The sequence below is a fragment of the Vanellus vanellus genome (assembly GCF_965231255.1).
Source record: "Vanellus vanellus genome assembly, chromosome: 2".
Classification (NCBI taxonomy): Eukaryota; Metazoa; Chordata; class Aves; order Charadriiformes; family Charadriidae; genus Vanellus; species Vanellus vanellus.
The window spans coordinates 46758478-46786143 of record NC_138906.1 but is presented as its reverse complement, the minus strand read 5'-3'; the positions used below and the strand labels follow the sequence as shown (position 1 = coordinate 46786143).

General features: G+C 42.2%; 1 protein-coding gene across 2 annotated transcripts; it reads right to left on the bottom strand.

Moving 5' to 3' along the window:
- Positions 1-582: 582 nt before the first annotated feature.
- On the bottom strand, positions 583-27012 carry CMTM7 (CKLF like MARVEL transmembrane domain containing 7; the record flags this gene model as incomplete). Of its 2 annotated transcripts, XM_082478942.1 has the most annotated exons (5): positions 583-757; positions 1112-1193; positions 2202-2300; positions 5104-5277; positions 26851-27012. In XM_082478942.1, 5 exons carry the CDS (start codon positions 27010-27012, stop codon positions 744-746), a joined length of 531 nt encoding a protein of 176 aa, XP_082335068.1. The 2 variants fall into 2 exon arrangements, with proteins under 2 accessions (XP_082335068.1, XP_082335067.1); XM_082478941.1 differs by lacking the exon at positions 583-757 and having other exon boundaries at positions 1095-1193.
- Between the last annotated feature and the right edge of the window lie 654 nt (positions 27013-27666).

The following is a 27666-nucleotide window of genomic DNA, read 5'->3' as shown; positions in this document are numbered from 1 at the left end:
TAAAACAGCATACAGATATTCTTGGGTATGTATTTCCTGTATTTGGCAGAGGGAAGGTTTTAAGAATAATCTTTCATTTTTAATAACCTGTAAAAATTCGTTAAGAAAAAAAAAAAAACTGATTTCATCATGTACTGTTGGGGCCAGGAGGGAGTGTTTGCAGTGATGTATTCATGTTGCAGTTCATAATTGTTGATGCTGGCTGAGCTGATGTTAGAAGTCCACAGTTCTGATAGAAAGAGGTAACAAAGACTTGGGTCAGCTTATCCAGGCACAAATCAGTTTGTAACAGTTCCTTTGTTAAACAAATTATCCTTGGAAGTTAAGAATCAGGTAGGAATTTGTAGGATTTCCCTTCTGTAAACAGATGAAGGAAATCAGAAGCATTTTTTCTGTCCCTCTTGAAAGGAGAACCAAATGACTCTCCAAATGAGTTTTAAATTCACTTATTGCAAATAGCTGGAAATGACCACAGCCCAGCTTGTGAGACAGAAGTTGTCTTTCTCTGTGAAGCTCATAAAAAGCATGTTCTCCATTATAAACTTCTTTCAGGGGGGGGGAGGAGGGGGGGAGCAAAAAAACCTTTGGTTCACAACATAATTTTGCACAGGCATTCAAGTAGATCTTCAAAAGCTACTGGCTGTCCAGGCTAGTAACAAAATACCCATGCTCTCTCCTCAGCAGTGGACACTCCTCTTTGGTATTCTATTTTGTAAGGCAGATGTCTTGCAAAGATGAAGGAGTCATACGGATGCATCTTTGAAAAGAAAGACAGTGTCACTTGCGCTACCACAAACAAATTAATCTACTTGATTAAGGAACACACAAGAAATCTTCTTTTGGTAGAGAGGGGGGGGTGAGAGAAGAAAAAACGCTGATACATTCACTACTTGTTAGAAGCAAGTTATTTTGCTCTTGTAGTCAGTTAACAGCTGTCAGTAGCTGTGATATGTCTGTGTTGACAGAAAATACGGAATAATTGCTTTGAGTAATTTTGAGTAACAAAGAACAGGACATTAATAAATCCTTCCAAGTAGACACAGACCTGTAGCAGAAAATATAAATATTCATTTTGGGAGGCATTCTGGCAGCTACTAAGCATGATACTTACTTGTTGACTGTGTGATGCACGAAACCTTGTAGGATGACCATATGCTTAAAACACAAAGGATCGTAGCTAGGAACCCGAAAGTCTGGATGAGAAAACAAACAAACCACAAATACAGAACATTAGATGACACATATTCCATGAAGGTATGGACACTCTTGTATATTGAGCTACATATTTTATAACATTAACAAACCCAAATACTCCATTCTGCCAATATACTAAAAAAAATAGAAGTTTCTGTAGTATAATAGCAACTTAGGTCTTGTCAAAACAATGACTGAAAGATACACTGAGAGTCATATACAATGGGGGAGAAAAAGCTGGACAGCAGCATAGTCTCACCTTCTAGACTTCTCACTAGGATTCTGCAATAAAGAAAAGACTTTTTCTAACACCTCTGATTACTGCTCTTTTACTGCCCCATTCAAACAAGTCTTTCCCTGCCATCTATCAAATAAACAAGACAGGTAAGTCTTCTAGTCTTCATCAAGACTAAATTTCTGAAAGTAATTCTTTATTCTGGAGGAGTCGTATTTCAGGTCCTGCTACTGTGAAAATACTGTTGCTCACACTCAGAAGTCATGTCTGTCTCTATAAAGCCCTCCAGCCAACAGAGGCAGACAGTATCTTCCAGTAAGCCAGCCCAGAATCCCAGTGGGTTTTAGCTCAGGAGAAATTATCTTGAACAGGACTCTGTTCAGGAGCAGCAGGCATCAAAAGATGAAGACTGGGGTGAAATCCTTTGGGTAACTTCTAGTCGCTACCATAGCCATTTGTCAAAACTGAATTGTGTCAATTCTTCCCCTAAACATGTTAGTTCCTACCAGTTAAAGCTGGTGCCTTTGGTTTCAACTCTCTCACAGGACAAATACCTACTTCAGTAGTGAATCTGGAGTCTCACAACAAAATATTTTTGTTGGCATTGTGTTACAGAATGTTCACTGAAACAAGCTAGAAGGTAGTTCCCCCAACCAAGACATTAGCAATGCAAGTCTGTAAGAAAATAAAATTACAAGCAATAGATTTCCAATGCCCTACTTAATACATATTGCAATTAAAAAAGTGTCAAGACTAATAAACACAGTCTTACCGCTCCAACCACAAGTCCACTCAAATTGTAACTCTTGGATGCTGCTACAATCGATGCAATAAGAAGCAGAATTGTACCAATTAAATAATGAAGAAACTCCTGTAAAGACAAGCACAGCCTGCATCAGAAGGCAAACTTATCACAAAAGCATTTTGCTATGCCTCAGAATAAAAACAAGTTGGCAGAGGACAAAACACCAGTCAAAAGGAAAAAAAATAAAAAAGCTTAAAAAAAAAAAGAGAAAAAAAAAACTTCAGGAGTGGATTTTGTACCATAAATGACTTTTTATTAAAAAATAAAAAAAACGGGAGAGAGGGCCAATCTTCAGGTCTACTAATGTCAATGGAATAAGATCTACTTACTGGGTATGGATGCAGTCCTTTCATTTCAACATGATACATTACTGAGGGTGAAACACGTATCTTTATCGCATCAAGTATGCACCTTGCTGGAGGAAGAAGCCTTAAGGGCATATTTCTCTAGCCTATATGAAATGGCAATAAATGGTAGCAAATGGCTTAAGTAGAAAATGAAATGCTCCTACTTCTGATAATCTTAGAAATTAAGCAGTGGATCTACTACTGGATTTACTAACAACTTACATCAACCAAGACTGGAAACAGGAGGGAAGCCACGAAAAGCACAACTACGCAGACCCTCATAACCAACACCCTGCCTCCTAAGTCTGTAAGAGTCGCTGCAGCTGTCCCGCAGTAAAACATGATGCCACGGGTTTTTCTGAGATCATTGAGGCACCACATTTAAGCTCTTCTGTAGCGTAACAAGTATCAGTCCAGAAGTCAATTTTACCTTGTTATAAGAAGGGATTATCTTTGGATTTAGATTTTGAATCCTCACAAAGCTTATGGCAACCAATATGGGTGTTTGCAAACTGAACACGGTTGTTTCTTTTGCGTTTTGCGTGGGCAGAAGGGTATCTGCTTACTTTGTCTGCATTGCACTACCAGCATGAGCCAAACAAATGCCATGTATAAGGGAGAGGAGAGATTCTGTCTCAAACCAAAGGAGAGAAAATATAGTCCCAAAAGGAAATTGTTCAAGCAAATCCCAGAAGAGAGTGAGTCTATCATATACCACAGTTTCCTTCTGCTCGGGTGTTTATAAACAGCTGAGGAAGATCTTTGCCATAAAGTAGGCTCTGAGACTGCAACTTATTTTCCTCATTTATAACCTTGTTTCAGGTTATCAAGATCTCAACCCTTGCTTTTGCTAGAATAAATTACTTCCCTAAAGAGGCTTCTCTGGCTAGTCCACAATACAGCAGGCAAATTAGGCATGCCATTGCCTTCTTACAGACACCAAATAAAGCAGGCCACTACTTTAGAGGAATCCGAGGGATGAGCAAAGGTGCAAAAAAATCATCAAAGGCTAAATTAGCTGGAAAACCAACCCCTGGCAGGGCCGTGAGAGTGCCCCTCTGGAGAAACACTTCCCAGCTTTAAAAGGTGTCAGTGCTGAACAACCTTTTGAACCACTGCAACTTTACTGACTGCAAATCACACCCCTGATTGCAATTCCCTGCCAGGAAACTCAGCCAAACACTAGCTGTAGTTTCCCAAACTCTCTTACAGGTCTTCCTAACTTAAGTATGTGACTGAAAAAGAGGTTGGCTGTGAAAGAGCAGCAGTGTTCAGGCATCACATCACATAAACCTATCGGAAGCTGAGCAGCCACAAACTGCAGTGCCTTAAACTCACTAGTGACTCTGGAACATTTAGGAATGATTAAACACCCAAGAAAAAAACAGAAGCAGTCTATGCAGATGTCAAAATGGTATAGTCCTGTTACAGCAATGCACACATTAAATGCTGCTTTGCAAAACTGTCATTCATTAGCTTATTTCAATCCCTTATTTCAATCTCTGCATCTGTATTATCTCTAGATAAAGAAGCACTTCCTAGAGAAAGAGTCGTGGTACAAGGGGTGCAAGTCTAACCATATTCTTCAGCTAAAAAGAAAATTAAATTTTTCTCTCTGGTTAGAAGTAGATGGATGGACAAACCATTTCCTTAGATATTTATACTACTTACAAAGCTTCCGTTAAACACCATCCAACTACTCGGATTTCAAAATCCCACTATATCGCTCCAATTGGCTTTCCCCATCCCTTTGGTCCTTCCTCTGTGGAACTAACATGTCACTACGCGTAAGCGAGACGTGTTCTATAAGGTTATTAAAATCCGTCATCCCACACTAGGGTGCAGGACTTTTCTGTTAGCTGACTTGACCCAAAGCTACTGAGGAAGTTCAGGTCTCACATTTTCTGTGCTGCTTGTTAGTTCTCTGCTAGGATGTGAGAGATGGAAGTGCAGGGGAAATGCGAGAATGAGGCACGAACATCCAGCAAGATATCCCTGGAATGGCCAGGCTATGGCAATCAGGTTGATGCCCATATTTCTTGCTATTGTTTAAATTACCTAAAACCATACCAAAAAGAGACACATTTGACTTAAATTGCACTCAGACTTTATTTTAGGACAGGATGTAGTACATGAATTCTAACACTATGATTTGGTACTCCAGCAATCCCTTAGGTGGTATAAATGACCTGAGCTAGGACCCGTCTGCTGAAGGCTCTATAACCAGTAGCTTCTTTTCAATTGTCTCAGAATAACACTATTGACTTCCCTGGAGTAAATCAGGACTTATATCTGTATAAAGAAGGACCGGATCAGAGCCAAATCAGCTAAAACCCCTACAATTACAGAATCTGCTGAACTGAATACTAATAACAAAAACAACAAAAGGATTTGTATACAAAGCAAAAATAATTATATGAAAGACAGCCTACCATTGTGTGATAGCACGAGAAAAAGGACTAAGTAATCAAGATATCAACCCACAAGAGAAGCAAGGAACCCAGACCATCTAACAGGCTTACCGCAAGTGGCCAGCTAACGCAAGTGAGCTTCCTGTAGATTCTGAAAATGTGGATAATGTAGAAGAATAAAATCATAACCAAGTCGCACATGGTGACAATCTGAAAGTAGCTGTATGCACTGTTATCTGTCCACGGATAATTATTTACACTGATGAATCCAACCAGTAGAGAGATCTGAAAGACAAAAGGCACATTAAAGATTTTTACAGTGGTGCTCAGAGGGCTGTGGAGATGATTTTAAACACAACAAAATGGCACTTAGAAACATAAGACAAATATCTAATGTAAATTGGACGGTCCCAACAAAATGGAGGACAAAGTAACGAGCATGGCAATAATATTTTAAAATTTTCTGCTAAATGAGCTGAAACAACTATTAAGAGGAGGAAAGAGCCAACTGCTAAAAGGAAAGCAGCAGTTTCAGCCTGAAGAATCGAACCTGAAGAAGTCTCTATACCATACAAGAGGTCTCAAATAGAAAAGCAGCATTGAATGTCTGGAGCTGCACCAGCAACTGACACATCTAAATCCCACAGACTTTCAGAAGCAAATCACTGAAAGCTGTAAAAATTAAGGTGCCCTTGAACACATGTGCCTTTATTTCCATTTAGTGAGTTCTCACATGCAAAGTGGAGGACCTGGCTGCAACTGAGCTAAAAGTTTTACCCTTCCCTTTCTACCACCTACAGAGCAGGAGTATTAGCAGACTATAAGGTAGTTTCATAGCAAATAATATAAACATTTGGAGGAACCCATTAATTCACTCCACCCCCAATACAACAGTTATAAAACTTTAATATGTTAAAATTGTCCCATAAAACTATAAAGCATTATTGTACAACTTTCAGTTGCAGGCTTGCCAAGGACAAAAGCTATTTTATTTTTTAATCTAGAACTATTTTTTTTATTTTACTAATCTTGCTGCTTCTACCAGCCTGGCTAGCCTAGGTGATAAAAATAAATCTACCAAGGATATACCCGAATATTTTCTTATTACAGACTTTGTCAATGCATGCTTTCAGCCACTGTAATTTTTCATTCATCCAAAGTCAGCCAGGAGCAGTAATGATTCATATTTTAAGTGTTTCTACAATATATTAAAAAACTATCTGAGTAAGCCAGCACTTCAAGACTGCAGCATCCTTTCTTGCGCACTCATCTTCAAAATTCTTAAACAACTGCATCCATTATCAGAATAATTTCCTTAAGATTAAAAGGGAAAAAAAAAAAAACAAACAACACCCCAACAACATATCTTAGATTCTTCCTGCTGTAGTTTTAACTGAGTTTCACCTGCTCAGTTCTAAGTTAACCGGCTAAACATACACATCCTCAAGTGCAATCAAAAGCTCTATATACACATAAGAATTTCACAAGAAGGTCACAAAAACTTGTGACCTTGGCCAAACTCCATATAAACAGCCACATCAATGTCACAACAGTGACAGCCACCTCAGAAAGGTGGCTCCAAAGAGAAAAGTCAGTGCTCCAGGATTCTTTCCCACACAAGTGGCTAAGCTACTGTTAGATCTGGTCTGGCTCCATTATTTTTACCGTGGTAGTCCAAGTAGTTGATAGCAGCATTGTAAGTGATCCTCAGTCCAAGCCACTGACAGGCTTCTGCATTACAGTAAGCCTACATCTCCTCCCACCTTTGAAATAGATACAGGGCAGGGAAGACACAACTTTGAGGTGCAGGGCTAGATCATGCTCAATGCAAGAAACGACTTTGAGGTGCAGGGCTAGATCATGCTCAGTGCTTCCCAAGAATGGAGGTTACATGTGCCTTTAAAAATTAATGGTATTGCTCAGGCCGTGTCTCCCCAAATACATTCCTGCCCTCTGGTTTGGGAGTGTAACATCATAGTAGCATCCTGTGTGTTTAGTGCTTCTGTCTGTACTATGACTGTTCTCTGGGTCTCACAGCCTAGCCATTGGGGAGTCCTAAACACACAAAGTCTCGCATCTTGTGCATGGCAGAGCTTTCTGAGATGCTACATTTCTTTGAAGACAATAAAGCAATGCTCTCTGGAATTCAGCATTTAAATACTTCTGGCTCAGTTCTTCAATTCTGAGATAGTTTTAATGAAGTTTTTGTCCAATCTATGTCTACATACACTAGGTCTACATTAAGCCATGGTTTCATGAGGGGAAATGGCCTTTGTCATCTCCTTCCCACCCTGATTTCACTCCCTGTCATGTATTGGCTCCTCCACTCATCTGTGCTGAGACACTTCAGTGTACTAAGCAGAAAAGTGAAATACTAATAAAAGCAAACAGCTTTCCTCTGACTCTGCCATTCACACAAGGCAGGGTCAGGTGAGCAAGAGAGTGTGAGGGAGAAGCTAAGACTCCAAAGGAAAGGACAGGAAAGACTGAGCAGGCAGGATGGCAGCAGCTAGTAACCATGCTGGCTCAGGCTGCCGCAGATCATCCACCTCAGTTCCTTGAATCTTAATGTCAGTTAAGCAAAGAGTCGTCTGACTTTGCTGTTGAATAACTTCAACAATCAGAAGCAGATCAGCAGGTCATTCACCCTATAATGTAGGAGAACACTTGAAGTGATGCACGACACATAGCTATTGTTTTCATGAGAAAATGAAAACTAAATTTAATAAAATTTCATTCTATAGGACGACTCAACAAGAAGTCACAGCAAGCATTGAATCTTCCTCTTGGATAAAGGTGGGATGAGGACAACACTTCTATAACCACCAAAGGCTAAAAGGCTTCTCCTTTATTCAGGTACCTTCACAATCATCAGTGCTTAGTTTCAATTACACTGTACATATCAAGAAGGAAGCGCTAATTCACAGAAATACTAAATCTGGCAATTGGTTCACTTCATGCTTGAACCATTAACTTTATCAACTTTTTACTGTGTACAAAGGACAAGAACGACTGTATCCTTGAAGCACAACCATGACCCAAATAATAAGATGCACTGGTAAAAAACCCTTAGTTTAAAGGAGTCCCAGTTCTTTCAACTTCATGGAAGCATAGAAGGTTTTTTTTTTCAGTTAAAAGTTAAAAACAAACTGAGAATAAAAAAAGAACAACGTGAGCCATACAAGGACAAGGTCAGAAAATTCATCTGAGGTGTTATATTCCTCAGAAATAGGAAGATACGAGGTACCAACCAGTCAGTGAAGAATCTGCTCAGCTCCTAAGAACAGGGTAGAAACGTGGATTTGAACAAACCTGCCTTCCATTTCAAGCGTACTTCACAATTAAAACAATTCCAAAAACAATTAGAAAAGATTGTTCCTTCTTTGACTTCAGATGTGCCTCAGCACACAAGCAGGAAGCAATCACTGCGTGCAAGAAGTATTTCTTTCAAAAATTTCTTTTCTTAGCATAATTTTCACAACATGAGATTCACATACAATTTCTAAAGACGGTTCTTTGATCGCACATAATGCTATTTCACAGGACAGGTGCAAAGGGGACCATATCAACAACTTCATACAAAGGTATACCATGTTTACCACACTATATTGCCTGCATGGTCAGAAGGTACAGTGAGAGTTAAAATTCATCTGTTGAAAAAGAATGCTAACAAATGTAGGAAATAGAGCTACATAATATTATTTGCCTTTTAAAAGTGACAAATACCGAAGTTCCTTCACCAGATACCGGTTTATCATGGTATACTGGGTGATGACTATTTTTTCTCCTCTGGAATTCCTGTTCCCAGAGAACTTGAAATTGAGAAAAAAAATGAATAATATGTAACTGTCTTGGATATAGTTCAACATATATCTTAAAAGTCAGTTTGTGGCACAGAGACAGAGAGAGAGAAATGAATGGCAAAGCAGTAAAATGATCAAGTGTTACAAGTGTTCTTTATGCATCTGTGCTGAGGGGAACAGGTTAATACATCTTGAAAATAAAAACTAGAGCCACAAAAAAATTAGGGTAGGGCACTGCCATTTCCATTTCCGTACAGTATTTCACAGATCATGAGAGCAGCAGACATGTAACCCATAGCCAGCAAGCCAGTCAGACCAGAAGTACAGGTCAAATGATGGGAAGTCTCATCAGAAGATTTCAATGTGCTCCACAAAATATATCAAGGCTTCAGACCTGCATTACAAAAAGGGGTGAGGGACACATTGCAGAACACTACTATTTAAGTGCTTTCTGGTTTCTGGAAAGCAAACCAAAGAACATATGCATCAATCAACTCCAAGGAGGTTTTTCTGGATTTAAATAAAGTTCCATATTTACTGTTTCACAGAAGTTGACTGGCTTAAACTAATCCACTTTTTGACTTTCCATTGGACCAGATATTTGAAGTCAGTCATGAAATGTGTTTAGGAACACTGGTATATATCAGGAACTATCTCACAATGAAGCCAACAAGAGCTAAAGGCAGTCAGCAATTGCCAGAAGGCACTCAACACCTTACCAGACAGAACAGATATCATAAAAGAGAGATGGTAAGAGTCTACATTCTCTTCGCTATTTTGAGCTGGAGACAAGGCAACCACATCCTCTGCAATGTGCCTGTGGAAAATTTTGGCTCCTGAATAGCACTGACATAAGCTCCTAAGCCTAAACTCCATTTTGATTTGAAGTGAGCACAGCTCTACCAAAAATGAAACATGATTTGCTCTTTCCTGATATGGTCTTCCTTCAAAAGCCAATCCACGGCCCATAAAAAAGGGTGAACAAGCACAAATCTTTCAAGGATGTTAATGGGAGGTGGGACATAGGCTGGGAGATCTGATCTTCACAACAAAGAAGAACCAGGGGTTATGCTGCTGCTGCCTTTAAGCGATGAGGACAAGGCTCAAGAACCCTGTGCTATGACACCACTAAGCTCAATATGCCAGGCATGGGCCAGGACAACCAGCCACACCCAGGGATGGGGTGTGACAGATGGGCTGTAGTAGCAGCACATGGGTCCCAGCCGTGCAGAAAATTTAAGATGTGATCCGGTTATGTGTGTTGTGCTCACAGCAAGGATCATAGAATCGGAGAATGGTTGAGGTTGGAAGGGGCCTCTGGAGGTCATCTTGTCCAACCCCCCTAGTCAAGCAGGGACACCTAGAGCTGGTCGCCCAGAACCATGTCCAGCTAGGTTTTGAATATCTCCAAGGATAGAGACTCCACAACCTCTTTGGGCAACCTGTGCCAGTGTTGGATCATCCACACAGTGAAAAGGCATTTTCTGATGTCCACTTTGACTTTCACATGACCATCGCCTCTTGTCCTGTCACTGGGCACTATTGAGACTTCATCTCCCTGTCCTTCACTCCCTTCCATCAGGTATTTATATACGTTGGTGGACTCCCCTGAACCTTCTCTTCTCCAGAGGCAACAGTCCCAGCTCTCTCAGCTTCTCCTCATGTGAAGGATGCTCCAGAACTTTCATCATCTTTGTGGACCTGTGTTGGACTCACTCCAGTAAGTCCATGTTTTTCTTGCACTGGGAAGCCCAGAACTGCACACAGCACTGCAGATGTGGCCTCACCTCTGACAACTAAAGGGAAAGGATCACAGTCTGCTGGCAACACTCTTCCTAGCACGGCCCAGGATGCTGTTGGCCTTCTTTGCCACAAGAGTGTATGGCTGGCTCATGGTCAGCTTGCTGTCCACCAAGACCCCAAGGTCTTCTCTGCAGAACTAGTTTCCACCCAGTTGGCCTCCAGCCTGTACTGGTGCAGGGGCTTACCTTCAGATATCCCTGGATGCAGGACTTTGCATTTCCCTGTGCTGAACTTGATGAGATTCCTCTCTGTCCAGCCTCTCAAGGTCCCTCTCAATGGCAGCACAACCCTCTGGCTCATTGGCCACTCCTCCCAGTTTTTTATCATCTACAAACTTGCCGAGGGTGCACTCTGCCCCATCGTCCAGGTCATTGATGAAGATATTGAACAGTCCTGGCCCCAGTACTGACCCCTGGGGTATTCCACTAGTGACTGGCCTCCAAGGACGTTGTACCACAACCCTCTGGGCCTGGCCATTCAGACAGTTTTTAATCCACCTCACTATCCACTTATCTAAGCCATACCCTGTCAGCTTGCCTATGAGGATGTTACAGGATAACATAACCTTACTAAGATCCAGGTAAACAACATCCACTGCTCTCCCCACATGCACCAAGCCGGTCACTTCGTTGTAGAAGGGTATCATGGTGGTTAAGCATAATTTCCTCTTTGTAAATCCATACTGATTACTCCTGATCACCTTCTTGTCCTTCACGTGTTTGGAAATTCTTCCCAGGAAGATTTTCTTCATCACCTTCCGAGGGACTGAGGTGAGGCTGACCAGCCTGTAGTTCCCTGGATCTTCCTTTGTGCCCACAGAGATGACATCAACCTGTTCAAAATGGCACACTTTCCTTCTGTACCTCTCACGCTAGAGAAGATAGGAAAGGACCAGACATGAGTGATAAATTCTCTTTCCCTGAATGCTACTTGAAGTGTTCCCTGAAAACGCTGTTCCTTTTCAAAAATCAGCTGTTTTCCTCCCTGTTTCTTCTTGTACCTATCAAAGAATGAGCACTACAGTCCATTGGCCATTGATTACACTCAGTAAAAAACAAGAATGTGTACCAAGACTTCAAGGATGTTAATCTTCCACTGTAGGAAAATTCAACACCTTCTTAAGGAAAGAAGAGGAATCGTGATTTTGTATTATAAAGACATTATATCTAGGAGGAAGATCCAACTTCCAATTACTCCCAGGACAAATGCACACTGGAGAAAAGGCCCTTGGCGTTAGGCCCAGATGCTGTTGTACTCCTGATTTCAGATGGTTTGAATTCCACCTATCTCCCTGCACTTGCTCTTGGCTGGCGGTAGTACTGCAGGTGCAATTAGTTTACAGAAAAAGCTCAGTTCCAAACATCCTAGCTTCACAGGAGTGGACTGAGCGTGATGCTGGGACCAAGAGCAGGCCAGCAACACAGTCCTCAGCTTCTCTGGCAGGTAGATCCTCCTGTGGCTTCCTGTCTTGCCAACATTCATGCAGGCCACCATGAAACTGTCCAAGAGCAGTCTGCATCTCAGGACTAATAGGCAAAAACCCAAACGTGTGGGAATGGAAGAACATGGACCAAGCTGGCAAGTTCAAAGCAGCTTACTAGAGAATCACCTGCTCGAAGGAAGAGGCAGGCAGAAGTGCATGCTCACCAGTCAAAAGATTACAGATACATTTTTTCTCACTAGTGCCTTGAGGGTAATGACAGAACTATAACAAAAGAAAAGACTTGTTTTGCCATCCGTATACCCATATGCCAGCTGGCACCACTAAGCATTTTCTGGTCACGTGGTAGAACTCTGTAGTTTATCTGACCGCAGAACAATTTTACAACCCAGGAATCAATCTGCGCAAGTGCTTTATATGATCTTTTTCTACTGTCCTGCTTTAATGGATGTCATAAATAAAGCTCTGGCCTTACTACCAATACTTAATTCTTTTGTAACATTTGGAGAGAACTAAATTTTCCTCAGACACAGCTACCTGCACAAACATAAATCCAGCACGATCTTCAATATTGACAACCACCTACTCTAAAAGAAAGCGTAACGTTCTGAGCATTAGAGATACATTTCTGCAGACAAACACGGACACAACAAGGGAGGAATTGAATGTCACTGGCTCTTGAATTCTGACCCCGGTTTTGTAACTATCTTGCTATCTGAACTTCAGTAAATCAGGTATTTCACTGTTTCAGCTCCCCCATTCACCAAATGAGGGCTAATAAACACTTCATGTGCATTGTGCTAAAGTTTTTCACCTCCAAAACATTTTAGACATGTAAAATCAGGCAAAAATGTTGAGCACCGCTCATAAATGTCTAGGTCAAGATGACTGTTTCCCTTTACAGTGTAAGTGAGAATAGATGCCCACAAAACCCACACAAACCCAGCCCCACCCCCCCAAAAAAGCCCAAACCAACAATCAACAGATCACAGATATAACAGAGAAGCATGGGTGAAAATATGTGTGGGAATGACCCTAAAACATCTAAGGAGGAAGCCACAGAACAAGTGAAGCAGTAGGAAAAGGTGGGTCTTTTGGGGGATACTTTTTGGTTGATTTGTTGCCATTACACCACACAAGATTAAAAAAAGACCAAGACAGCTGAGCTTACTGTGAAAGGGGAATTGGTATTTATTTCCTGACTGTCACTTATTTACTTACAGTAGACTTTGATATCATGTGTTGCAAAAAAAAACACCACACACAAGACATGGCAAATAAACTTCTGTTCTCTAACTGGAAGCACAATCTTTAATACTAAGGCTACTACTCATCCTCTTGACCATTCCTGACTGCTCTGTACCGCACATTATTTCCTGTATCCTGCTGTTCTTTTGCAATTCTATTAATGGCTGTGGAGTAAGGGTTATCCTTTCCCACTGTGCCTGTACAATACCCCATACAGTGGTGATATACTGAGTGTGGCTGGGATGGTGCTGCCTTCACAGCAGCTCATAAGGCGCTCTGGTTTGCATTTGTGGTTAAAACAGTGTTGATAACACATCAACCTTTTGCTGCTGCTGAACACTGCTTGCAGAGCTTGCTTCCTCTCTTCTCCCTCCCCTCACCCCAAGGCAAATAAGCTTGCAAGCGGGCAACACCTTGGGATGGGACACAGCCAGGACAGCTGGTTCCACCTGACCAAAGGGATATTCCAGACCATATGATGTCGTGTTCAGCGATAAAAGCTCAAGAAAAAGAGGTATAAGGGGAAACGTTTGAGGTTATGGTGTTTGTCTTCACAAGCAACCATTACACATGCTGAGGTCCTGCTTTCCAGGAAGTGGCTACACATCTGCCTGCTGTTGGGGAGTAGCAAAGGAATTACTCTTTTTGCTTTGCTTGCATGTGCAACTTTTGCTTTCCTTATAAAACTGTCATTATCACAACCCATGGGTCTTTTTGTCTTCCTTCTATTTTCTCCCCGTCTTGCAGGACAGGGGAGTGAGTGAGAGGCTGGGTGGGTGTTTGGCTGCTGGATGGCTACCCACTGCAGGTGGCCTACTTCTTGCCTGGGACTTCTAGCTGCTGTGGTAGTACAAAGAATGATACTAAAAATCTTCATTACAGAAAGGAAGTGAACGTGGTTTTTGCAAATCCCAAGATTGTATCCTGAACTGACAGGCTGAAACTGCTGTCTTACTGTGTAAATTTTAACTATGGATAATTTTCTTTTCTATATAGAAATAAGATGTGAAATGCCAGCTAAACTGTAGGGAGTAAAGATAACATCAGTAAGAAGCAAAATTGCCTCAAGGGGCCCAGTTCTAGAGAAACACTATAACTCTTATCTCAAAGATTTACCATAATGCTGTGACACACACAGAGTCATGTATAATCCACCCAGCACTGGATTATCTTTTCATTGAATTATTTTGCCATGCAATGTACAACCATTTTCTTGCTTTTCTAAGAATATTTTCTTTTCTTTGACTGTACTACCCTCTGCTACACTCTCCTGTAAGAAGTTGTACTATGGCTTTTAGTCTCCAGTGTTTCCTTTCCTTTTTTCCCGCTCTTTATTCCCCTTTCCTCTTCTTTCCCTACATTACTCTCCATATTTCTTCTCCTTTAAATCTCTCATTCTTGCCCATTCAAATTTCCCTCTATACATGAGAATGCACCACAGTTCAATGTTTCCTAATTATCTTTCCCACTCCCTTGCATCAGGACATGCATTGCAATTAGCTAACTAAAAATTAGCACTATTCAGGGGAAAAAGGTCAGAGGACAGGATTCAGCATGATACTACACCTGTACAAAGACTGTAGGCAGAAGCTCTGGTTTACCAGTCTCCAGTTGGTAATTAGCAATACCTGAAAGTGCTTTTTGTTTCCATCCTTCTCTGACAATTTAACCCTCTAGAAGACAGAAACCGCTTTTTTTTTTTTTTTTTCCCCCTGGATTCTGTAAAACAGCATTGAGAGGAAAGCTTCTCCGTTGCACTTGCTGGGGCACTGATGAACCTTTGTACTGCTTTAATGTCCCTCCTCCTGCATCTGAAAAGAGGAGAACCCTGAAATTGATCAATAGATCATGAAAATGATAGAAAACAGTTCCAGTTGATTTCCATTCTCTTAAAACTTACCTAAGTTCTAGTGCAAGCAATAGTACAGAAACTGTGTAAAGATCTGGAGCAAGGGACAGCACTGACTCATATCCAGTTTTACCACAGCCTTTTTTAAAAAAACAATATATTAAGAGCTAAATGCTTTTTGTATTTGAACGAAAAAGTCAAAGTTTCCAGCTTGTGACACCAGCCAAGATAGTAAGTGGAATTTTCCGTCCCTAAGTAAGCCAATCAGAATAACCATGCCCTGGAGAAATGTCACTGACTGCAGCTGTACATTTCCGAATGTTACACCTCAACACAGCAAGGCAACACCCATATAGTATTAAGTATGTATTTCTGGACAGAATAAAACAATTTTTTTTAACAGCTTCCCAAAACAGAATGATGAGCAAATTGCAGGCCAAGGTTACAATCATAGTTCATGCAAAACTGGTTCAGCTAATTTAAGCCTCAACGCTGACTGCCGCTGTAATCAAGATTTCCTTCTTCCAGGGTGGTGTTGGAAATGCGAGCTGTAACAGCCAAACACCTACTAGAAAAAGAAGATAAAAAAAAACAGTCCATTTAAAACTTCACTAATGACAGATGAAATCAGCTGCCTTCAAGTGCACGGTTCTGTGAAGCAGTTAGTTAGTTTTTGGTTGCACAATAATCTCTCGGCCCCTACGTCTGGGCAGATTTCCTTCTTGTCTGGCTGCTTTGCTAAAATAAGGAGGCTGCCTGGCCCCTGATAAGTGACTTCTCCCATGCACCACTATCCACAGGCTATTTATTGAAGATAAAAATGGTGGGAGGGTGAGAAAAGGTGAAATAATCTTATTCAGACCCTCTACAACTCAGGTAAGCGGACAATCCTAAGTACAAGTGGTATTCTTTATCTATTAATAAGAAGTTATCTATCTGCTCAGGCACAGGCCTCAGTGGTAGAAAAGGATGTGGGGTAATCACAGAACCAGCATATGAATGACATTATTAAAGAGCCCTTGTTACAGGATGTTAGCCATGATCATTAAAAAGGCAATTCTTTGTAACGACTAGCTACAATTAAGTCCTGCCTACCACTGATCATTGTGTATGCAATACTTCAATCCCACCACTGCCAGTTTAACTAGCTCCTTGCCTCGATTCCCCACAGCTGCCTGCACCACCACTGCGCCACACTGAAAGACACCATACAATCCTGTATGTTATTAACTGAAAGCTGAGGACTTTACAGTTATATGGCAAAGAATGTGCAATATTCTCATTGGGCAGTGAATTAATTAAAAAAAAAATCACCACAATACAAGTTTGTTACTCACAACAACCTCATAATTTTATTTCTTCTCTCTCCAATCCAATATTAACAGATTTGTTTTAAAAATCAACTTAAATTTAAAACATTTCAACTTTAAAAGCATTATAAATAAGTTTTTTCAATCTACATAAGAGACGCACACACAACACAAAACACTGCAGCAATGTTAAGTGATAATGGAGTAATATTTCACAAATGCAGTACTCAAGTCACAAAGAATTCCCAAAACATATAAAACTTATTGCAAAACAGCATTAATGGCACAGCTGACTTTTAGCATGTCTGCAAAGGATAGGAACAGAATTTTAAAAACAGCAAATGCCCTAGCAGGGTTTTTCTGGGAATCACAGATGCTTTCCCTCTAACTCTCAAAGAGGTGTTTATGTCTTTCTAGACACCTGCAATGACTAAAGGTACTACTCTGGACAAAGCCAGGAGACCCCTATACTTTGCGAGCATGTAGCCTGTCCATCTATCAACAAGGAATTACTTCTCTGTGCAGCCAACAGCTGCCATGTAACAGGTAGCCTGCCACCCACTCCAGTGGCCTCTCCTGTCTCAAATCAGGTCATAATCCCCAAATCACAGATGAACCTGCTGCTTCAGGTAGGAGCAGGCATATGTCCTCTATAATTGGTTTTCTCTGCAAATGCACAGATACAACCACTGGCTCAGCCTACACTCTCTGCCCTGCTCCCAGGTAAGGTACTGGTTGTAGTGCTTGTTGGAAACCTGTGTCCCATACCACCAAGCCAGTTGCATATTAGAAAAGTACTACTTGACTGCTACAAAACCCATGCATGAATGTGGCTCCTGCTGTAACTTCTTCCACTGCAGAAGACCATCTATCTTGCATGGTAGGGAGAATCTCTATATCACAACTCATAGGAAGCAAAAAAACATTGTAAGAGACTTGAATCTCCAGAGTTCTCTAGTAAAAAGTGGAGGATCTGGTGATAGCAACCAAAAATGTAGGGATTAATATAACCAAATCTCTGCAGATTCAGAAATTGCATAGCAAGCTGTGATTGTTACTTCTCTCCTCTGCAAGGCAAGTACTTCCAACATCTAGATCGTCCTGGAGAGCTGTGTTAACTGTTCTCTCAGCCTGGCAAACTGAGAGTCAGTCAGAATGACAGGAGAAGACAGTCCATAGTGCGGGTAGGTTTGTGTAAACAGAGAAAGACTGCCTCAAGCACACAAGATGCTTCTGAAGCAAGAAAAAGAAAAGGACCACAAGGAGAAGAGAACTGTAGGCCAACAAAAGTGGGTTTGGTAGAACCTAAAAATTAAGAGGTTTGAGCTGTCTTAAGGAATGGCAGAAAAGTGGCTCTTGATGGCAGAAAGGAATCCAACAATGATGTACAGGAATACACATGCTCATGGAGGTACAAAGACACCTACAGTGTTTGCTGGAGAACTCTTGCTCTTTGAGGCTGTTGCTGCAAAAGCAGCAACAGAGTTCAACCCTGTGTCTGGAGATAGAGCCTCCCTGGGGGCAGGAGATTGCCCACCTCACCTGCCATACTTCATTTTAGTTGGTTGGGAAGAAGAGCTCCTTGTAGGAGCAAGGCACCTCTGAAACCACTTCTCTGAACCATTTTCAGCATATATTGTTTGGGTTGTTTGTACTGTTTGCCCTTTAAATAGTCAATAAAGTCCCATATTGTCAATAATATACAATATAGAAAGAGCTTAATCCTTACTTGTGAGCTACAGAGCTCTTGTACCTAAAGTTCACGGCTGTCTAAAAATGGATTTACCAACCAAGCATGGCGATACCACCTACAGAGAAGGAGCCCACGTTGGCTGTCCAGCCAAGCCTGGCTCATACTGGCTGGCTGCTTGAAGCCCAGGGTACACAGTGTTTATTATTAACAAACACCCACAAACTCTGCATGGCAAGCTGCAAAGTTTTCCCCTTGACCTGGATATCCAATACACATCTAACAGCATACAGGTATTTAAAACTCAAATAGGAACACAGAACATAAAACCAGTACCTCATAGCAATGATCACCCTAGTAACCTATCAAACTAAATGCACAAAAGTGAAAAAGCATATTCAATGTCATCTTCAACTTTCAGTTGTTACTGAGGCAAGGAATACCTCGTGAAGCGCTCAGTGAAGTCTCAGTGCCTGTGCCTGCTAAGCCTCAGCAAGCAATCTGTTCATCACTCGCCTTTACAGATGCTGCTCACAATACAACCCGTTCTCATTGTCTGAAGCATTTATTGCTTGACTGATTCAAATCTTCAGTTAACACCTGCCGTATCTCTCCCTGCCCCAGAGAACAACACACTGACATCTGGCAGTTTCACAGACAGCAGTTAAAAAGTTCATACCTGTCATCTCCAGCAAAGGCTTTGTTAGCCATGGCAACAGAGCTTTGAGCAAGGTCTCCTCAAATAAGAGGAGGATTTGCTTACATCACCGAAGTCCACATTGTTACCTATGCTGGCACATCATCATTTTTATCAGGAAAAAACAGGTGAGAGTTCCCGAAAATGCTAACATCATGACAATTTCCAGACCAACGGGCATCAATGCAACCTGGCTCCTGGATCAGACTGGGCTGCAGCCCACAAAGAACAACCTTTTCTAAGTGCAAACACTTGATGCTTGGCAAAGTGCCACAGAAGTGAAGGGCGATGAATGAGGGGGGAAAATGAGAAGAGATGAGATTCCCCAGTGGCACTGTCGCAGCTGACAACTTTCAGTGACCGCCTGGAGACTGGCAGGTCTCTCAAACATGCTGGGACAGCACTCCAGTGTCTACTAGGAAGCTTCACTCAAGCAATCTACAAAAGGCTCAATTAGCCAGCAGGTGACAAGCAGCAACTGGGGACTGTTTTTCCCAAACAGATGAGAGAGCTCTTGAACTGGCCTTCCCGGAGTGTGATTACAGATTTGCAGGAAAGTATGCTAAGTCTTTCTGTAGTTCTACAGCTGCAGTTCTGGTCATCTCAGGTTAACAGCATCCTTCTCTCCCAGCAGTCAGTACTTGTTTCTTGAACTCACTAACAGCATTTAAAAAAAAAAAACAAAACAAACAAATGACAAACCAAAAATATTCTAAGAAAATTCCCCCTTAAAGCAGCTTCTCAGTCTTGTCACCATCACATTTCCATTTTCCTTGAGGGAAGCTGTGAGCAAGAGAGGAAGGAACAAGCATTGCAGCTGCTGCTATTGTTGCAAGAACAGCAGCCAAATTAGCTTTGGCTTTGAAAGCTGTGGTCACCTAGCTTTGACCAGTCAGACATATCTGTACTCACCATTACATTCAACAAATTACCAGCATTGCAGCACAGGGAGTTGTTTCAGCCATGATGATCCCTTAAGATTCCAAGTTATGCAAAAAAAGAGGAAGCTCTCAGGTGGGTGAAAGCAATTTTAGAGTTTGATCTCTGCATACAGAAAGTAGCAATTTCTGGTTGCTGTATACTTTACATCTCACCACAAAATAGGAGGACAAGGCCACAGTGCATGTGATCTGACAATAGCGCAAAGGAGACAACTCAGCCACAGTACTGAATGAATACCTCACAAGGTCTCCCCAGGGAGGGGAGTGGAGAAAACACTCATAGTAAGCAAACACTGTGTGGCTTTGGGGGACAATACTCCATAACCCTGGTAATGCAGAGCAGGTACCTAACACAGCCTCACGGTCAGGCATACTGCCCTCACTGAGGTATGGCCACAGCTTTTACTGGATCACGACGATACACAACAGATTGTTCCAGCACGTACAGCCCTGAAACCCAGTGAAGGATGCTTGGCAAGATGCTCTTTATCATCTTTAGGCTCGAAGATGATGGAGACGGCACTTGGAAAGAACTGATCCCCTGGTTTCTGTTTCTCTGTGGCAGGAGACAAGGATGTTCAAAGGGACACCTTCTCCAAAGACAGGGAATACACTGCACTCGCATGTCTTAAAGCAAAGTCACAGAGCAGTAAGAATCCATGCTTTTCACCACATCTTATTATCTGCAGACACCATATACACCTGATTAAGATTTTTAAATGCCGTTTGCAAATCTAACTTCCTGTAAAACAAATGTGCCAGGAAACCATTGCCAATACTTCACCCTGCTCTTTCAAGCATACTAAACACATCTCATGTGATGTGGTAAATTTCTAGGCTTTATTTCCTTTTTTTGTTTGTTTCAGAAATTGTATTTGCTAACCCTGTTCAATCACCTCTATACAAAGAGTACTAAATGCACTCAGGTTGCTGATGATGTATTGCAACAAATCCTAATGGATGGGTCAAATGAGCAATGAAAGGTAGCTCCAAATTTGTGCTTTTAGGAAGCCTCTTTTAGGATACAAATAAAACATTCCCTGACACATTCAGAACAGAGATTCCCTAGTGTTTAACAGTTATTATAATTCTCTTTTTACAAAATGCACTGGCGTTGATTTTTTTAGACTTCTAAAGCAGTTTCAACATCAGAAAAATTACTAGTTTCCTTTTTGCTGAAAGGGATAGAAATGAAAACAGATGGCACAAAATCTTCCCCTGTCCAAGAAAAAAGAGAAAGGACTACATTCTCAGCTTGTGGTTTGAAACACATGAAACCACTTCAGGCTTAGGTAGTTCCTGCCCTTGTACGCCAGACACTTGCCCTTGCTGACAGTAGTCTCTATGGATGCACTGTTCTCTAAAAACTTACAGAAAAAAGGAACCCAAAGGACAGCTGAAGTAAAGCTACATCAGTTCCCTGGTTTCATTTATGGCATAACCTTGTGAACAGCTGCATCACTGCAGCCGGGAACAGCTGCATGGAGGTGAGACAAAAAGTGAAAATTCCTTAAACTGGTGTTGCTTGTGAAGCTTTGTCTCATCATATAAAACTGTGTCAGCCTACCACCAAGCACTCCTTGTTTAACACACAGAGAACACACTGTTTGCTACCAGCTCTTACGCAAATACCTGGGCAGAAATAGTAAAATGGCCACCCAGAGCAGAGGCACAGAAAAAAAAAAAAACCTGGCCAAGCCAGCCTGTTTCAGTGATCTCAGAGTGGAAATAACAGGACTTCCCAGACCTATTGGTTTTAATTACTAGGCTTGGACATTCTTCACTCAAGTGCTCCTGCTTACTTCAGAGCCATCTAAGACTAAGATAATTTTTTTCTCTCTTTGCTCAGCATGCCAAGCAAGGTCCTTTTACTGCAGCTTCTAGCAGAACAACAAAAATAATTAGCAGCTACAACACATAGCTCTGACCTTGGCCTGAAAAGAAAAACTTTGCTGCTAAAAACTGTGTCCCATTTCTTGTTGCTTAGCCGGTAGTTTATCACACAGTTGCAGACTGAAGACACCTGCACATTCTTGGGGTGGTTTTCCTCAATTATTATTTTCTTTGCAAACATAAAATGCCTCCTGCATGCCTCAAAATAAGCCCTAAAATAAGTGTAATATGTCATGACATCACTGATAGCTATTACGCCTTTTTTTTTTTTTTTTTTCACATTTTCTGTTCTCAGCCAGATGAAAAGTCAAGCAGAACACAGAACTGTTTGAATCTAAGCTTTGCAGGTTAGCATCCAGCAACTTTCACCAAGCTTGTTACTTCTGGCCATTATTTTAACTTGGAAGAACTATAGACAGTGATAGTAGGTGAAAGTTAAAAGTGCCATCTACACAGGATCCAGAGGCAGGCTTACAATTTCAGCATCTCTGTATATCACCAGAATCCCTCTCTTCTGACTGAGAAGCATTATTACCATACAGGCAAAATCATATGTCACTGACAAGCTGCTCCAAAGAATTAGATGTTTTATTTCAATCACCTCCATGGACAGAAAGACATTTCAGGCTCAAGATCAAGTTAGAAGATTGAGTAGCTCTCAACTCATTCCAAGCATCATTTGCTTTTGTGATTTTCCTTTTCCTGTATCAACAGTCTTGATTAGGAATTGTGTTCTTCCACTAACAGATTTTGCCTTCTTTTCATATTTTAATTTCTTCTGAATTTAGGTCCCTGGTAAATTTGTCTGATATCATCCAACACATTCAGAAATTGATCTTGGCTCCAGCAACCTAACTACCAGCATTTTCTAGCCTTCAGCATTAGACATATTAATATTCTCTTGAATACTATTAGTCAACTGTATGTTAGTATACAAATAACTCAAAGAGGTTTCAGCACACTTCAGAGTTACTCAGAATTACAGACTGTCCTGTTGGCCATTCACATATCAAGTATGTAATTGTTTCTGTCAAGACACACTTTGGAAATTAAACAGATACTCAGCAGAAAAGCTTTAACTAGCCTTAGCATTTTTAAGAAGTTAAAATGATGTTGTTAAGTCAGCTTTTATTGACTTTATTCTTTTTTACCTTGTACTCGTTTGCAAATTTTTTCCTCAGCCTTGAGAAGATAATTTTTATCTTCTTCTCTATCGATGAAACTGCATTTTTCTGGTTCAGATTGAGCTGAAAGAATCAGCCCTGTTTTTAGCTTAAAACACCCTGTATATTGAGGCTACGCTTACTGTGCCAGAACCACTGTCCGCTCAGTAACAACAGCATTATTGTGGGAACAATTGCCTTTAGTCTGAACTGTGGTCAAAGTTAGCTTGGCCCAACCTGAAGGAGAGCAAAGAGAAGCAAAAAAGGCCATGGGCCTCCTCTGCACCGCTCAGAGTCCAGAAACAAGGAACAGTCCAAGAACAGTTTGAGAAGCCTGACACACTGACACAAGCATGTGCTGTGCTATGATGGCTCTCCTTCTACACTTCTTTTCTCTCTTCAGTCTGTATTGGTCACACTCTTGCAAATCTCTTCATCAGACATTTTAGACAGGTGATACAATCACAGCCATTCCTACCAGCCAACTGCCTGAGACGGTGTGATATAGGCTCGGCTGTCAAACATGGGCTGCACTGAAAGCAGGACTTAGTCCAACACAGTGTCTGTGGCATCCTCCAGACTTCAGTTGCAATAACACAAAAGGCACATAAGGGCTCCACAAGAAATTCAGCTGAATCAGACTTGTTTCAATCTATGAACACTACCACTTGAGCCACCTTAGGGACAATACAGATGCACATTTGTATGGCTGTCTCTAACAGCACAGCCTCAAAAGGCTTCCCAGAACCCATCTATTGAGAAAACGCCAAGCTAAGTAACATAGTTTCCTAGAAAGTCTTACAATTGAACAAGTGAGCAGTAGCATGAACACAGAGCAAACATGTTTCAAACAAATCAGCACAGTTACGGCGCCATATTGAAGATTGCCACGTTATGTCCATTTTGCCAAGCTGGCTAAAATTGAAGTTATTTCTCTTCTCTGGTATAAGTGCATTGTGCACACTGATACACACCCACTGACATGCTTACTTAGTACACTGCTGCCATAGAACCAAGGTGGCCACAACGGGATCCCGCATGTATCCCTATGAACAGAAGAGATCTTGGCAAAATCACAAAAACAAAAAGGAAAAGAAAAGAAAAAGAAAAAGCTATATTAATCACCATCAAGTTAAACCAGTTGAAGTGGGTTAGACGTTGAAGATGATACTTTATAGCTTCCTGTTAAAATCAGAGCGTCAATTCAGACTGGATTTTGAAAATGGAGCCCTTACTGATATTAGTAATACTCATACATGAAAAACAGCTTTCAAACTGACTTACTGACATGTAAAATACAGAAGTCACAGAACTATGTTTTCTCCTCCATTTTGGTTTCAAAATATTTACAGATCATTCCCTAAGCATTAGAAAGCCAGGAACTCAATGCATAAAATGCATTATCTTTTCAAAGCTACAATTATTCTGTAAGGTTAAAGAAATTCTCTAGAAAAAAAAAAGTAAAGGAATTAGTGTAGGCTTACAGGCAAGAAACGCATTTTTAATTTCCTAATTTCATTCTACGCTAGACACCACAGCACCCAGAATTTGAAGAGAAAGCACTGGTAACATTTAGACATTAGCAATAATTCAGTAATCATCAGATTGCTGCACAATCTCTTAATCTTGTCCAAGATTTCCAAGTTTCAGTCCTCGTGTTACGATCTTTCTTACAGAAAAGTAGCTGTAATATTATCTTCTATCTCCTTTGTATAATTTCCATAGCATATTGTTGCCTTCTATTAGAATTATTTCATGCACATATACATACAGTCAATTTTTTTTTTAGCTTGAAAGCACTGCAAACAGCCCTTAACATTACAGTAAATGATGAAATGTTTCCTTCTTGTTCTCTGTCATATAATTTATTTCTTGGTTAAAAGGATTGAGGAAGAAAGTGAAAACAGAAACAGTCATGTTCCCTCTTCATAACCATAACCATTCAGAGGCCCAGTACGCAAGTTAGTGTGATACATGTCTGACCTACAAGACCTTACCTTGTGCTCTGCCAGCATAATGGTTCTCCTTCTTAGTAAGACCACAGTCCCACCAGCCACATTAACACTAATGCAGGAACATTTATAGATTTAGCAAAAAGAATTATTTTCAAAGAACAATACTGCAAACACTTCTTACTGAATGCTACTATAGATGGATCCATGGATATAGTGGAAATACTGTCTGAGAAGAGATAAAGGAGAGTTGCGAAAATATTTAGCTCTCTGTATTTTACTGGGTGCAGTAGTTAATCTAGAACTAACCTACCCTCATTATTTCTACACGCTGCAGCAGAAACATTTGGTTTTCTTAGGGAATTATTTGAGATGACAACACTATCGTGATACCGTATTAAAAGAAGTTCACTTGCCCAAAGTTTGTTGGATACCTGAGGTAACTTCTACTGATGTTATTTACAGTCAAGTTGGAAAGCAGAAAAATGTAAGAAGGTGAAGCTGAAAGAGCTTCATTTACACTATTTTAACTGCTGTTAAAGTCACTGCAGAAACTCACTATCTTAAATTCTGATGAATCAGATATTGACTAGCATTAATAAAATACTACTTTATGTAAAGTATGCGAAGTATCACATAAAATCACACAGATTTACATATATTACATAAAAACATGTGAAGTATGTGAAGTATGCACACACACTTTACATGTACACCAAAACTGAAATTTCAGCCTGTGCTAGTTGTTAAGAGTCACATGTCACAGCTGTAGTGACACCACAGCAAGATGCAGAGCAGAGAGGACCAGGTATTTCTAGTCCATAAAAGGAACAGTTCTTTCTACAGTGGTGAACTGTGCCCCATCACATTCAATTATGTCTCTTGCTACTGAGGCTCATTTCTAAAGGCAGCTGATGCCTATTAATGAACTGGAAGAAATTGGGTCCCTTTATATAGAAACTTTAGGATATGATATTATTCCACTGTAACCTAGAACAAAATGATTCCTAACTTCTAATGCCAATTTAGGACTCTGTGGATGCTAATAAATTACACAGGTTAAAAAAAATGAGTAGACAAATGTGGGGGGGTGGGGAAGGGGAGAAGGCATTGGGGGCTATGAGAAATGAAGGCAACAACTCCAGCATAAAATGTTGTCAAGGTACAAGTTTTTGCATGAGACTGTATGTGAGAAGTTACTGCTACATGTTGTCTTCCATGCTCTTTCCTAGCCACCCATCGTTATTCACAGCCATTACTGGAACTAAACTGACAAATTATGTGCCACAGAAATGAGAAAGAGGCTATTCATCTGTTAAACCTCTCCGTATCTAGATGGAGCAAAATTTCCTGCACTGAGTGAAGTCAAGGCACCAGCTGAAGTCCTGGCAGTGCTCCGCTATTGGTATCTTCTGAATTTCTGCTTTTCCACCATCCATCTCCCAGATCCCTCCCTGGGTCCCTGGGGGACCACCTGGAGGTCTCTGACAGACAGGGCAGGGAGCCAGCTGAACTAGTGGTCGCAGCCATGGTGCCTACCCTTACTAGCCCACTGTCCGTGCTGGCACTTGGCCTTGCTTTCTCCCAAAAACTTACCCATGCTAAGGAACGAGGTGTTCTGCTGGAGCATGATGTGCCTTTGTGTCACGGTGTCGCTGTTATGATTAATTGTAAAAAGCTGCTAATACTAGAAATTACCATTAGCTGTCATTACCCAGATATCACCATGCAGTGCTTCAAGCAAGTAGCGTTACCCTGGGCTCGGATATGTCCGTCTTGAAGAGAAGCGCGCACGGCTGCCTTCGGAACGCGCGAAGGTGGCTTCTGACAGACTTCGACGCCTCCCTGCTCTGCCGAAGGAACCCGGTGTCGGCTCCTTCCCGCGGGCTGCGCCAGCCCAGCAGCAAAGTCACCGTGGCCAAACCGGCAATGGAGCTGCCGACCCCCGACGAGGCTCTCCAGACCTCTCCCCAAAAGAAACACCCGGCGGGGGTAACAGCGACGCCCGAGGGTTCCAACGGCCGCAACGGTCATAACGGCCGCCCCCTGCGCCCCACTCGCCCCTTACCATCTGGGCCACCTTCAGCATGCCGGCGCACGAGCGGAAATAGGCGCCGTCCACGAGCTCGGCGTCCGAGCCCGCTGAGGAGGAGGCGGCGGTGGCGGCCGGTGGGGCCGCGGGCCCCCCGCTGCTCACCCCGGTGCGGATCACTCGCGCCCCGTGAGACATGGCTCCTTCCCGCTCTCCCTTCGCCGCCGCCCGGCCCGGGATAGTGGGATGGGACGGGACGGGACGGGACGGGACGGGACGGGACGGGGCGGCGAGGGGCGGACGGCGACGCCCCTGGGGCCGCCAGGGGCTGGGCGGATACACGGCGCCTCCCCGCCCGCCCTCGACTCCCCTCCCCGGCTGGCGCGGCGGGGGCCGCGGAAGAGGCGGGCGAGGAGAAGCCGCGGGGGTTTCCCGCGGGGGAGGCGCCGCCGCGGCAGCGCAGGGGAAGCGGGGGGGCGGAGGAGAAGCCGGGCCCGGGACGCAGCTGGGGGCGAGAGACCCGCTCGGGGAGGCAAAGGGCGGCCGTGGGGTGGCTCCGACCCGGTACTCCCCCCTGCATCTTTGCGGGCGGGCAGTCGCAGCCCGGCCGTCCCCCTTTTGCAGCTGGGTTACGTGAAAGCAGAGGCCGAAGAGAACATTCTCAAGACGGCAGAGGGACGCCTCGGCTGTACGTCGTGGGGTCCGAGGGAGGGGGGGGAAGGGCTCCCCACAGACCCCCCGCAGCGGTCAGGAGCTTTACTCGAACGGTAAAAGACCCCCTCGACCCCTCCAAGTTTGTCGGCGATGTTCTTGGAGGGAAACGCTGCTCCGGTGCTTCGCAGGGGAGAGGTA